The sequence below is a fragment of the Pristiophorus japonicus genome, chromosome 5, assembly GCF_044704955.1.
Source record: "Pristiophorus japonicus isolate sPriJap1 chromosome 5, sPriJap1.hap1, whole genome shotgun sequence".
Lineage (NCBI taxonomy): Eukaryota > Metazoa > Chordata > Chondrichthyes > Pristiophoridae > Pristiophorus > Pristiophorus japonicus.
Window position 1 is genome coordinate 276,467,417 of NC_091981.1, and position 14,217 is coordinate 276,481,633.

The window sequence follows — 14,217 nt, forward strand, 5'->3', positions numbered from 1 at the left end:
GGGTTGGGGGTGGTTGTGGCTACAGTGTCCTTGGGCTAGGTTATTGCTCTTAATTGTTGCCCAGCAGCCTCTACTGGAAGTGCACGCATGTTTGGATACGGGTTTGGCTGCAATTGTTCCATGTTTAAATTAGCTGCTAACACTCCATTAAGAGAAATCATTTTAATGAGGTGCTGAGGGTTTATGGGTAAATCACTGAATAATGACGTGTGTGAGTTAAGTTTAAAAACATTTAGTGATGGGGTATACAGACCAGGAATGTTCCAGTGTGACATTGGAGCTTCACCGGTTTCCTCATTAGTTTGAGGCCGTGATGCAGCAGTGTTCAGTTGCCATCTGATGGGAATGATTTCTTTGAGAGTCGGCAGCCCCAATCATTGCTCTCACATGGGATTATGGCATTCCTATTAGTATATGAATATTCAACCTATTTAAAGAATGAATAAAATGGTAAGTAATCTACCATTGCTGTTAAAGGAAAGCACAGCCTGAGGGTAGGCCCAAGAACCATACTGGAGCAACCCAACAGTCGGAGTGGTGTGGATCATGTAATCCAGTAAGGGTTCAGCTTCGATTCCTTGTCTGGAAAGGTCACCACCAGCTCGGTACTTTTCCCTTTGAGTGTGTTTTAAAGAAGGGTGTGAATTAAAGAAAGGGTGTGAGTTTATTTAATCAGAAAAGATGGCTAATAGAAATTGTGCATTTTCCACTGTAGGTTGGTGCCATGGAAATGATCGTTAATAGGGATGAGGATGAAAACTCAATGCATAACACTGTTGTTTTGTTCTCTACAAGTGACAAATTTACTTTAAAACAGGTAAGAAATATTCTCAGTTAAACAGGAAAACATTGGAGTAGCAGAAACCTATTTGCCTGTTGATAGTCTACAACATAGTCCCTGAAAGCTCAGCAGTGTGAAAAACAATCTATAGTCTGGTAGGTAAAGGATTGACGCACTCTTTAGTTTGCAACTTTGCTTTAATTTTTTGGTGTCTCATTGGTTTCCAAATAATATGACCAAGTTTTATGATTTTAATAGAAGATTGCAAAGTGCAATCCCCAATGCATCAATAAAAAATCTCAAACTTCCATGTAGCAAAAAATGGAATGTAACTTATTCAGTAACCGTAAACCTATGGTCTTAATTATAAAAGTTTATAAAAGGGTGGAATTAAAGACCGATAACCAAACACTGATATCCAAAAATACCAGAAACATAGAAAATAAGTGCAGGAGTTGGCCATTCAGCCCTGCGAGCCTGCACCGACATTCAATAAGATCATGGCTGATCATTCCTTCAGTACCCCTTTCCTGCTTTCTCTCCATACCCCTTGATCCCCTTAACCATAAAAGCCATATCTAACTCCCTCTTGAATATATCCAGTGAACTGGCATCACTGATGCCCAAGTGATAAAAAAATTGAGTTTAACTTAACTCAGTAACAGTAAAAAAAAAGCGATCATAATTACTGTTATAAAGCAGAAATTATGGGGTGATCTTGGCCACAGTAATTTCTTTGTGGCATGTAACAATTTACAGTTGTAAAGCACCCTTAATGGAATATACAAATCTCAATTCATAATGGAGGTAGATAATGGAATGGATACTGAGCTGATGGGGGGGATTAGGAGGTGTGACTGAAATATTGGGCAAAAAGGTTGGTTTTGAGAAATTTATAATGCTGTGGCGAGTCTGAGGGAGTGGGGTGGAGGTTATTGGTATCTCGACCAGTATCACCAAGAACATAGTAACTGCTTTTTAATCTCCTGAATCTAATTAAAGTTGTCAACTGAAAGTACAGGTTTGATCTGATGCTTTCCTCTCCATAAACAAGACTAGATCAGCATTGTTTCACCTGTTGATTGATTTAATTTCAGGATATGTGTGTTGTTTGTGGGAGCTTTGGGAAAGGTTCAGAGGGACGGCTGCTTGTTTGCTCGCAATGTGGCCAGTGTTACCATCCCTACTGTGTCAGTATTAAGGTAAGAGGTATTTATGCTTACCTTGAATCTGTAAGATGAAGCTTAGATTGCAAAATTTTCCTTGAGTATATGTTCATGTTAGGTGAGTTTGATTTCAATTGATGTTGCAGAATGGTATGTTCTGAAATAAAGAATCTGGAAAACCTCTGAAACTTGCTCTTGTAAAATGTAGAGAAGATCCAATTCAATCAGTATTTTAAACCTCTAGTGAAAAACTAAGAATGTGATCGCTCTTGTTTAAAACATGTCCATTGACCCAATTTCTCTCTCTTCTCTTCCTTCCCCCCCCCCCCCCCCCCCCCAATTTGAATTTGCTTAAACGTTGTGATTCGAAGTAAGGCAGTGAAGTTTGAGTTTGAGCATAAAAATTCTTTCGAAAATGTTTCCATTTTCAGATACAAATCATAGAAACCAACAGCAGAGACGGAGGCCATTCGGCCCATCGTGCCTGTGCTGGCTCTTAGAAAGAGCAGTCGTGCTTAGTACCACATCCCCACTTTTTGTCCATAACCCTGTAAGTTCCTCATCCTCCAGTACCTGTTCAACTCCCTTATAAAATTATTTATGGAATCAGTTTCCGCCACCTTTTCAGGCAGAGCGTTCCAGATCTCGACAGCTCGCTGAGTGAAAGAATTTCTCCTCATCTCCCCTCTCGATCTCTTGCCAATGTTTGTGAATCTATGGCCTCTGGTTAATGACCCATTCGCCAGAGGGAATACTTTATCTTTATCTACTTTATCAAAACCTCTCATCATCTTGAAAACCTTTTATTAGGTCACCTCTTAACCTTACCTGTTCCAAGGAGAATGATCCTAACTTTTCCAACCTCTCCTCATAAACTGAAGTCCCTCCCTGGTAACATCCTGGTAAACCTCCTCTGTACCTTTTCTAATTTATAAAAAAAAAATTCCAGTGCAGTAGGACTGCATGCTATTGATTTTGAACAACTATATCTTTTTTTTAAATTCAGAATGGGAATTTTAAAAATTGAGTATCTTGAACTGCTGAGGTGGGACTGAAACGAGTCCAAGGTCTAGTCTCTCAGTTTGGGCTACATGCATGTTTACAAACTAAAATCTCAATTTACCTTAAACCCACACTCCCCATATCTACTCTTGATAATTGTGATGAAGAAACACTCACTTGACAGGAAACACAATTTTAGTGCATGGTCAACATTTGGTATTTGCTACTTGCACCAATAGCCTGACTTCCAAGTACTAGATAGAGAGAAAATGGAATCTGATGCCTGCATCCGAAATAATTATGAATCATCACCTGAGGAGAGAGGAGAAATGATTAGAACCGGTCTTGTCCATAAAAGATGCTTATTCATTGCAAGCCGCATGTAATTTTCCTCAGCACCAGACACAGATCAATATAGTAAAACAAATGTTCACATTTTATTTTATTCAGCCGATGCATACAATACTAATTAATGTAGCACCATGGTTGTATGCTATCTCTTTAAGAAATTACTTAATTAAGCAGATCAGTGTTCACCTGGAAGAAGGGGAAATTGGATACATATTTGAAGCAGGGCTGGTGGGGGCAGTGGTATTTGCTTTGGATTGCTTCAGCACAGAGCCAGCACAGACACAATGGGCTGAATGGCCTCCTTCAGTGCAGTAAATGTCAATAGTTCTGTAGGTCACCACTTCACTTACATTTCTGTCCATTTAAATAGTGACTGAGCAATTCATGAATACAATCCAGCTTCAGAACCATTTTCTGATCATTCTTGAGCTGGCATATCATAATCAGTAACTACACATGTTTATAAATTGGTCAACACTCATTCCAGCCTGTAGAAGACACAATCACTAGGCGTAGAGATTGCTGGATAACATTCTCCTTTTCCAAAGCACCCCTGCTCATCAGTAACTTAGAATAGTATTCGGAGATGCTTACTGTGTGAGTGTCTTCATTGAACCCCCTATAGTACTGCTCTGATGGCACCTTGCAGAAGGATATTTTCTTGTGTATATTCTCAATGCAGAAGCAAGTACCACAACATAACATACAAATATGTGTGCCTGCATAAATGGTTTTATCAACTCGAAACCTTTATAGTTTTATTAGCTTTAACCAAACTGCATTAGTAGCTTCTTTGCTATTGCTGAAGTGCGTTTAAAGCACATTTATACTTGACTTTCTATAATATATTCAGTTATTGTTCATTTCCCCACCCCCCCTTTTTTTCTCAATGTTTTTTTTTTCTTTTTTTCTTCCTCTTCTGAAGATGATGACTTATGCTAAGGTACCGTTCCACAGGCTTTGACAACTCCCAGGATGCTGAGTCCAATTGTACTGTCCTGGTTAAGATCAACTGACTCTGTATAAATCAGGGATTGAACCTGGATTACTTAGTGCCACACAACATGCAGTGTATTGGCCCATTGAAACATTGCAGCACATTAATGAATGTATTTCAAACACAGTACATTCAGTATGGCAGTATTTCTGCATATTATATTCTCACATTTCCAGTACTTTGTTTTCCTATTTATTTAATTAGCATGTTTGAAATTTTCTCTGGCGGTGTTCTTTGCACAGGGAATTTTTGTAATCATAGCTTACTTCTGATTCCCATCAAATGGGTCAGCCAATTGTCAGTCTAATTGCTAGTAACTAGACCAGTTATTCGTCCTGATATGTTCAGCTAGAGACAGTGGATATGTGGAAACATTTTTAATTTGGTGTTTGTAGTCTGGGTGGTCAGCTAATGAATGATTGCAATGCAACGGGGTATACTCTGTTCTCCTGGGTACTTCATACTATCAGACAAGAGGCTTGGAGTGCTGACTGCACATATAGTTGATGTGGAGGATGAGCACTAAGACTATTTTTCTCCTGGACAGATCACTAAAGTGGTGCTGAGCAAAGGCTGGCGATGTCTAGAATGCACAGTGTGTGAATCCTGTGGGAAAGCCTCCGATCCAGGTCGTTTGCTTCTCTGTGACGATTGTGACATCAGCTATCACACCTATTGCCTGGATCCACCTTTACAGATGGTCCCTAAAGGTGGCTGGAAATGTCGATGGTAAGTTCATTGGCAAAGACTATTAACTTGTAAAAATACAGTCGCGAACAATGCATACAGAAGGACTAACTAAAAAAAATAAGCAATTAATAGCTTATTTGGAAAATAGCCTGTATATTCCTGCTGAGACATTTCTAACAGCAATATGATTGAATTAAATATATTAGTAAAGTGAAGATAGGCAAATTCACAAATTGCAGCATCCTAAATTTGCAGCACTGAGGCATTACTAGTTTATTTTTAAGTGAGCCTTGTAAAGAAGCCTATTAATCTGGTCAAGTGTATATGTATGTAGCTCACCTACAATTTGAAGTGTGCAACCCATTTTGATGAAACTCGTCACAGATATTAAGTTATTTTACAGTCATTTCAATATTGCTATTGAAGAAAATTATTAATATAATTTATTTTACACATTTTCAGCAGATATGCCTGAAACACCACAAGAAAAAAAGTAGCAAGTTTACTTATGATATTGCAGTGCATATTGGTGGATTACATTCTGGCATAGAGTCTGCAGCTGGAGTAATTTTAGTGAAGACCGTAGCTAGTGAAGTCTAATTGATTTGATGTAGGAGAACAGAGAAAGATATGAAGCTGGCTGTTTGACACTGAATGTTGGAGCAGCTACACTTGGTGCCTTTGACAGGAGCGACATAGCTGCTTGTGGATGTGCAAATTGGAGGCACATGCATTTTTTTTGTAGTGAGGGACAAAATCTGATGTGGGGCATCATTTTGTGCTTGGCATCGACCAAATGTTTCCACTTCTAAGCCATGAGATTGTGTGCGCCAGAAGTGGACCACTTTGTGGTAAAGAAAATTGATGACCAGATGCAGGTTACTGACATTAAGATATTGTTGCTTCTCATTCATGTGGTTTCTATACATTTTTACATGATTGCTGATAATAAGCAGTAAGTAGTTATGCGGGTCTAACTTGATCATTATGTACTTTCCACCTGGAAATGGCTGACCCAGTTGACAGACAGTTGAAATGGATGATCCACGGGAATAGCTAGTTCCTTGAATAGTGTTTTGAGAACCTGAACTTCCAAGCTAGAGGTTTCCAAACTGGGAGGGGAAGGGGGGGATGCACAATGAGGTAATGGGAGTGGCACATGGAAATCACTAGCTGTAACTCGGTAATGCCTGCATTATGTTTTTGTCCATTGTTGGCACTGTAGCACTCCCCTCAACTCTGGCTGATTTCTGAATCTGCTCTCCAAAACTCAGGAATCCCCAGCTAACAGTTCCAGCTTGCAGGTATTTTCAGTACTCCTCAGTTTCAATGCGTTTCAGTTTATATCAAAAATCAAAATGTTTGCCTTCTGGTCTGTACCTCCTGTGCAGCGTAAATTTCTTTTTGGAGGTGGTCATGAGCACTGGGGACCTCGCTACCATAGAAAAATCAAGTAGCAGCTTCTCTTTCTCCCCCACCCCCCCTCCCCCTCAGGGTCCATCCTCGAGGAGAGATAGTTGGAGACTAATTCTGGAAACTGATTTTGAAACTTTCTCACCAGTCCTTTTGCACCTGTCTTGAGAATCATGTCGTTTGGAACTGTTGATGGGGTCTTTTCGTATTAGAACTTTGCAGGGTGTCTGCTGTGTCATTGGCAACAAATGCCAGCACACATAGTTGGCTGCACTGCTATATAAAGTAGGCTAATATGCTCTGTGATGTTAAGGTCATGCAAAATATTAAAAATGCTGTGCTGAAAAAGATTATTTATAATGTGACTAGTTTGATTTGATTTATATATTACAGGAGTTAAACAGCTATATCTTTCAATTTATGTGAAATTCAGGATACATTATGAAGGGCTATCCATATCCAGTATGATTTTATATTCGAAGGATAAGCTGATGTATTAACTTGAGCAATTAAATAGCAAGTTAGTTTTGCTCAGGCTCACAACTAGATTTTCAATCATAACCCACTAGTTTTCATATTGTGTTCGCTTTATGGCCTGTGTTAAAATTAATGTAAGTAAAAGAAAACTGATTTAATAATGTTCAGTGTTGCTTTATAATTTGGTTTCTGTACAGCTGGATGCAGTTAGATTACGGATTATGAGTTTAGAATGTTTGAATATTCCATTTTAAACAACTATTCAAAGATGAAGTAGCACTTGTTATTCGAGTGTGATAACCTTTCTCTGAAATGTGATTCTTTGAACTGGCCCTGCATACATAACAATAATTTGTTGCCGAGGCTAGAAGATCTAGCCTCTTTGAACATTTTAGTGCTCAATCCTTAAACATTGGAGCATTGTAAAGATACGTCAAGATATGTCAGTTGAGGTTGAACCATGCTCTTGTGGTGCAATCAGCCTTCTCTTTGTTTCGCAGGTGTGTTTCTTGCTTGCAGTGTGGGGCAACCTCACCCGGTTTCAAGTGTGAATGGCAGAACAATTATACGCAGTGCGCTCCTTGTGCCAGCTTGGCTGTCTGCCCAGTCTGCAATAAGAGCTACAGGGAGGAGGAGCTTATTATACAATGCCGGCAGTGTGACAGGTGGGTGCATCCAATATGTTCTCAGCATATGGACTGTATGAAGCAGAAGACTGACACCAATGAATTATAATGAGTACATAACTATAATTACATACATCATAAACGACATACATTATTAAACAAGAATGCTGTCAAAAAAACTAGTGTAGAAATGTGCATTAATCTATCTTGTGGCATCAATTGGACAAGACATTTGAGCTAAGCAGGGCAGGTGTCTCATTAAAAGTGTTTTGACACACATTGACAGAACCTGATATAAAATATTTCTCTCTCTCAAACTTTTGGCATAAAAACCAATATAGAAACGAAAATTACAAAATAAAGTGGAAAACTGGAATTGCTGGAAATCTGAAATAAAAACAGAAAATGCTAAAATACACAGCTGGTCAATCAGCATCTATAAAGAGGAAGGGCAAGTTATGACATTTTTCATAAGAATATCATAACGTGTCTTTTCTCCTTACAGCTACTGACTGCCCTGCTGTGTAAATCCAGCTTTTTCTGCTTATTTAAAAAAAAATTATTTGAGTTCTGTAATTTAGCAGCAATAACATCTGTGTGAAAGCATTTGTGGCAGAGTGAAGCTTGACTAGACCTTGGTTTTGTATATTCCACTAACTGCACTGAATGGTAAAAGGCAGTGCCAATGGCAAGAGGTCACCTACTACTTGTGCTGGACAGTGATTTTTGCAATCTGGAAGGACCAGAAAAACAAACTAATGGGTCAAATTGTGCCAGTAACTGTGACTAAATGGTGATATTAAATTACGTTGGATTGTAGAATTATAGATAGTGGGCCAATTGACCTACGGGTTCATCTTTCAGTTTCCTTCGTCTATTTTCAGTTCTCCGGTGCAGTGGAAGCAGGTGTCTTTTATTACTTAAATTGAGGGCACCAGTTTAATTGAAAGATCCTCGTCTATAGTTTCCTCTTCCATCAGGCTGACTGTCTTCAATTACAGCTGGTGCACTCCTGTTCATTCATTTGGATTAATTGATGTCTTAAGGACACGACAAAGGCAAACAACTTACTTTTTAACTGTTTAAACTCCAACTGCTGTACCTTCAAAGGATCTTTTGTGGTTATCAGCAAGAGCCAGTCTTAAGATACTGGGGTATTGTTTTTGCCCCCTTTCTTTAAAATTTACTACTAAATTAGAAGCTGCCAAAACATCTAATAAACCCACTGCTGCAGATGTGGCATGGGGGTATTTTTGGAATCGAGGGATATGGAGGTCAGATGGGAAAGTGGAGTTGGAGTCAAAGATCAGCCGTGATCTTATTGAATGGCAGAGCAGGCTCGAGGGGCCGAATGGCCTACTCCTACCTCTTATGTTAAAACCTATTGAATGTTGTTTATAAATGTGAAACTTGTACAGTAACACTTAAAATGCTAATGTCATTGTTTCTGTATATCGAAGAAAATCACGTGTGTGAATGGGAAAGCAAAGAAAATTGCACATTGAATTTTCATTAAGCCCTGTCCCAACTTGTAATTCATCCTTTGAGCATAGAGCTGTGTTAACTGAACCAGGTTGAATTGAGCAGCAGGGTACAAGGGAATGTGCAAGGCTCAAAACAGACTATTGGAGTCTATCTGACAGGTCTAGTGTTTAGAAGATGTTGTACACTGCTCTCATACTCCTCAATCAAATACTTGCCAAGTTAGAAAACTAAGTAAAAGCTGACATAAGCCCCAACTGGGAAACACCTGAAGAATGACCCTAATTATGAATCAATGATGTGTGAAAACAGGTAGTTTCAAGACTTTGTAACATATGCTGTTGGTGTATACAACATTGCTTCACTTGTAGGGGGGGGAAGAATAAGTACATCAATGCATTTGTTTGGGGGCCATGTTCCCTGGACGATTTTTATTTTTTATATAAAGACTATGTATTCTGGTTAATTTCAAGTACCTTTCTATTTCACAAAAAAATGGCAGTTTGAATTTTTGAACAATTAAGCCAGGTCATCAATTCCTCAAAGGTTACATACCCTCATCTAAACTGCCACCCAAGCTTGGAGGCATTCTATCCTTGCCAGACCTAGTTCACAGAGAGGCCGCACCCCATCCAAAATCGCACCCTTCCACAGAGACATTCTCTGCTCCTGTAGCACTCCCTACTCATACTGGTACATCTCACTCTTGCCTAATTCAGCCTGGCACTCCTCTCAGTTTCTGACCATGTCAATGCAAACTTGTTTTCCCACATCCAGTTTATGCTGTTATTCTTTTTCTGCCCATCCTCCAAGCTCAGGCTGACCCCCTCTTTCTCCAATTCATGTAAGCACTTTGTCCCTACTCCATTAATGCTGGGACTCTCTTCCCCAAATACCATCAATTAATCCTGGTATCCCCCCCCTCCCTAAATTGCCATTCCCAGATTCTACCCCTTCCTTCTCCCCTTCATTGCCATCTATTTCCCTCCCTTTCCTCCTTTGCTTTCTCCTTCATTACATTTCCCCCCCCCACCCCAGGCTCATTGCCACCCATTCACCTCCCCAATGCCAGCCATCCCATCTTATTCCTACCGCCAGTTGTTAATGGCCCCAGATATTCTGGCAGGGTAAACTGATGAGACTAATCCTGGTGGGCAGCTGCACCTGCATGGGTTCCCACTGAGGGAGGGAAGGAGGGAGAAAAAAGAAGCACTGGCAAAAAGGCCGATGCCACTGGCTCCAAAGGTTGGCAGCAAGGGGGAGCAGATGAACCAATATGAAATGTTTAAGTTGGTGTCCATTTCTTCTTTGTGCAACCCCTTTGGATATTTAGTGTTGAAGGCACTATACAAATGCAAGTTGTGAAGTATCTTTTTTTAAAGATAATTTGTGAACCTCTATGTTCTCAGGTGGATTCATGCTGTTTGCCAGAACCTAAACACAGAAGATGAAGTGGAGACTGCAGCAGACAACGGCTATGACTGTTTCACATGTAGGCAATATGCGACGACAACTCCAGGTAAGAGTTGAAACATTAGACCAGTTTGCTCAATGATTTTATTTTTGAAAAACCTTAAAATTGCAACCCATAACTATGATGATTTTATAAACAAAAACTTGTTAAATTTTTGAAGCTTAATTATTTGCTTAATTCACTCCAAGTGACTGCAGTTAAAATTTAATAATGAATCTCCGAAGATTCAAACTTACTTTCTTTCTTTTGCCTCAGTGACTACCTCAGAAGGGACTGATTTGTGTTTGGTAACACCTCAAGTTATTGTAAAGACGAAGGAACCAGGTAAATTGCCAGACTTGGTAGCCAAAGATTCGATCTGTCCTTCCCTACCCCGTCCCAATTTTCTATCCTCCTGTCATGAAGGTGCTGAATCGCATGGTTCCAGAGGCGCCAGCAGCAATATGGTGCTTCACCAACGTGACCATTCTACATTTGTGAGACGTGACGGTGAGTGTTGGTGGACATTTGACAATTAGGGCATTGCAGCTGAGCTTATTCATGTCTTCATCTGCATATGTCCCCTTTATAGCAGGCCTCACTGGATAATAAGCTGCTTTTACACTTCCTATCTTGGGAATGTAAGTCACTCAGATCAGGCACAGACCAAGGATCAGACCTGATCTCTTCCTGTTATGAATGGCTCAGTACCGCAGTTAGTCAGCAAGCCACTAGGGGATCTTTGAAGACTCAAACTCTTTAACAAGCTTCACAATTTGGGTTAAGCACACAATGAACTTAATATGGAGTGTGCAAAACAGCTTATTTGCCAGATATCTGATGCAGAACAGTACCACAGAAAAAGTAAATAAAGCATTAGGGAAGGATTGAAACAAAATAGGCAGGAGAGCAGCAAACGGCGAAAGAAGGAAAAGCAATAATGATGACGGTAGAAAAGGCAATGGAAGCTCGATGGTGTGGTACAGAACAGGGGCTGGTGCAAGATTCTTTTAAGTGCTGACACTGATAGGAAACTAACTGTGGCATCTACTATAGACCACCAGCTCAGTAGGATGGATGGGACCAAGCATCAAGTAAGGGAAACCGATATAGTTGTTATGGATGACATCAGTTTATCAGGGATAGTTTCAGAGACCTTAAAAGGATGCAGTAGGATTGACAACATGATTATAGCCACAATATTGGATTGTTACGTGGAGCAGTGATGTTATAGAAGAAGATTGAGCAGGTCAGAGTAAGAGAACGTCTTGGCAACACTGGTCACAATCGGGTGGAGTTTAAGGTGAGGTTTATGATGAAGAAAAAATTGATTGCAATAGAAACATTCAACTTTAGAGAGGTAGATTTTGAGGCATGATTTTAGGAAACTGGACTTTTGAGTACTTCTGAAAAGTTTAATTACAGACAAAGAGAGATGTTGAATTGAGCCCTATGCGGCCAGAATGTGACTCCTATAACTAGTCTATGTTAATGACTTTGATTCTGAAACCATCTGTAAACTGGTTCAGTTTACCTTGAAGGTAGAGTCGTAAGATGCAGCACAGGCTGAGATTAATTATGTAGTTGTACAAAATTGCACATGGGTTGAAAAATGTGGAATGTAAATATACAATAAATTGGATTTAATTGGTATAGGGAGATGTAGAATGGAAGCTGGAAGTAATAGTAGACTTATCTTCAGTATCTAGACAACGTGGCAAAACAATGAAAATAAAACTAGTAATGGAACGCTGCAAAATATTGTCAGAATAGTAGAGTGCAGGTCTGCAGAAGAGATCCCAAGACTTTGCCATGCAGTGGTTAGACCACACTTCAAATGTTGTTCATTTTTAGTTAACAGGCCACAAGAAATATACACTTAGAATTGAACGTGGCCAGAAACTTGATCTCAAGTGGAAAGGGGATGAGTGCGGAGCAAGGATTAAAGAAGTGTAGGCTTTGTGGTCTGTAAACAAGGCAATTAAGTGGAGCGAAGAGGGAAAAGTTAAATTTTGGAATCCTATAAACAAGCAAGATAATAGAAGCAAAAACATTAGGATGTTCTCAATACAGTTAGGTGCTATGTTGGGAGAGTCAGTGTTGTAAAGGAAAGAGCTTTGACGGGCCCAAGTGACCTTTTCTCATCTCGGACTGTCAGTTTCATGTGCACTGGTATGTTAACTGAAACTAGCAATTGGTGCATCACAGACTTGCTGATTCCTCGTGTGGTAACTTGCCTAGCCTCATCAAAGCTGTGTTGAGAAGTCGGGGATATTAATGGCAGGTATAAAAATGGGTGAAAATAGTGAACAGCTCTTGGACGCCTGCAACAGAAGTTTTTAGAATTGGGTCAGTAGGAATTTCCTATCTCATTTGGATAAGAAAATCCTTAACAGGTCATTCAGTATAACCTGTGTTTTTCTCGGAAAACAGAACCGACACGGACGTATACACAGGATGGTGTCTGCCTGACTGAGTTGGGTATGTCACAGCTCCAAAGCCTCAGTATTGCTCCACCACGTCGGAAGCGGCCCAAGCCAAAGTTGAAGCTAAAGATCATAAATCAGAACAGTGTGGCTGTTTTGCAAACTCCACCTGATCCCCAGTCTGAACAGTCCAGAGACGTGGATGGAGATGTGGATGATAGCAGAGGTACAATATTCCGGCTGATCCCCTTCATTACTTACTCAAGTGAAGGGAAGAAAAAGGTTTTCCTGTTGAATGTTTATATGTCACTTGTGAATGTGCTTGTCCAAATGAGATATCTGAGTAGAGGAAATGCCTCAAAACATTTGCTATAATGGCCCCATGCATTTCAATTAACAAAACCTCTGACGAATGCATTGAAAATACCAATCTCATGCTTTACTGCATCAGCATGGCTTCACCACTTCCTACTTAGTCTGGCTTTTCTGCTCCTGGCTTTTCTGAGTGGAATTACTTAACTCTCATTTTGCAGAAACTTCAGTCAAAGAAATTTACAGTTTGTAGCCTCCTTGGTTGGGAGCAGACTAATTGATATGCTGCATTTCACTGGGTTTCATAAACATTCAAGTGCATACATTTATGGGAAAAGACTAATTGAAAAATTAAAACATTGTTAATCCTAATCTTAGTGACTCCCAGCATGACTTGGTTAATGCCATTTCTGGCATTCAGGCCTCCGTTCTCCTCTCTTGCGATGCCAATTAAGATGGGTTCTAGGGATTCGGGCTCCTTTCTATGCTTCACGCAAAATCATTTGCTCAAAATCAATTCGTTGCGTTTAGTTGCTCGCTACACTTGTAGCCAAGTGCAGTTTATATGAAGTTACTCCATGTTTGCCTATAGAAGTTATCTTCCCCACATTTGCAGTCACTTTCTTTCCCCTTTTTTTCTCTGTCCTCTCTTTCTCCCCTCTATTTTCTTTCTCCCTTTTTTCTCTTTTTTCCCCCTCCCTTTTTTTTTTAAACCCTCCTTTTTTTTCTCTCTTTCCTTTTTACTTTCCACCCTCTCTTGTCCCCCCCCTCTCTTCTCTCTTGCACCGACGCCCCCCCGCTCTCCTCTCTTGCGACCCTCCGCCCCCGTTCTCCTCTCTTGCGCCCCCGCCCCCCCCCCCGCTCTCCTCTCTTTCCCCCCCCCCCCTGCTCTCCTCTCTTGCGACCCTCCGCCCCCGTTCTCCTCTCTTGCGTCCCCGCCCCCCCCTGCTCTCCTCTCTTGCGCCCCCCCCCCCTGCTCTCCTCTCTTGCGCCCTCCCCGCTCTCCTCTCTTGCGCCCCCCCGCTCTCCTCTCTTGTGCCC

At 40.5% G+C, this 14,217-nt stretch overlaps 1 protein-coding gene across 1 annotated transcript in view; it reads left to right on the forward strand.

Moving 5' to 3' along the window:
- kmt2ca (lysine (K)-specific methyltransferase 2Ca) overlaps positions 1–14,217 on the forward strand; it is a 420,190-nt gene that overhangs the window by 241,648 nt on the left and 164,325 nt on the right. Inside the window, exons 17-23 of the mRNA XM_070881651.1 lie at positions 716–817; positions 1,879–1,983; positions 4,845–5,026; positions 7,378–7,542; positions 10,395–10,504; positions 10,715–10,783; positions 12,872–13,090. Coding sequence (XP_070737752.1) covers positions 716–817; positions 1,879–1,983; positions 4,845–5,026; positions 7,378–7,542; positions 10,395–10,504; positions 10,715–10,783; positions 12,872–13,090 — 952 coding nt within the window. The remainder of the gene's footprint in view (positions 1–715; positions 818–1,878; positions 1,984–4,844; positions 5,027–7,377; positions 7,543–10,394; positions 10,505–10,714; positions 10,784–12,871; positions 13,091–14,217) is intronic.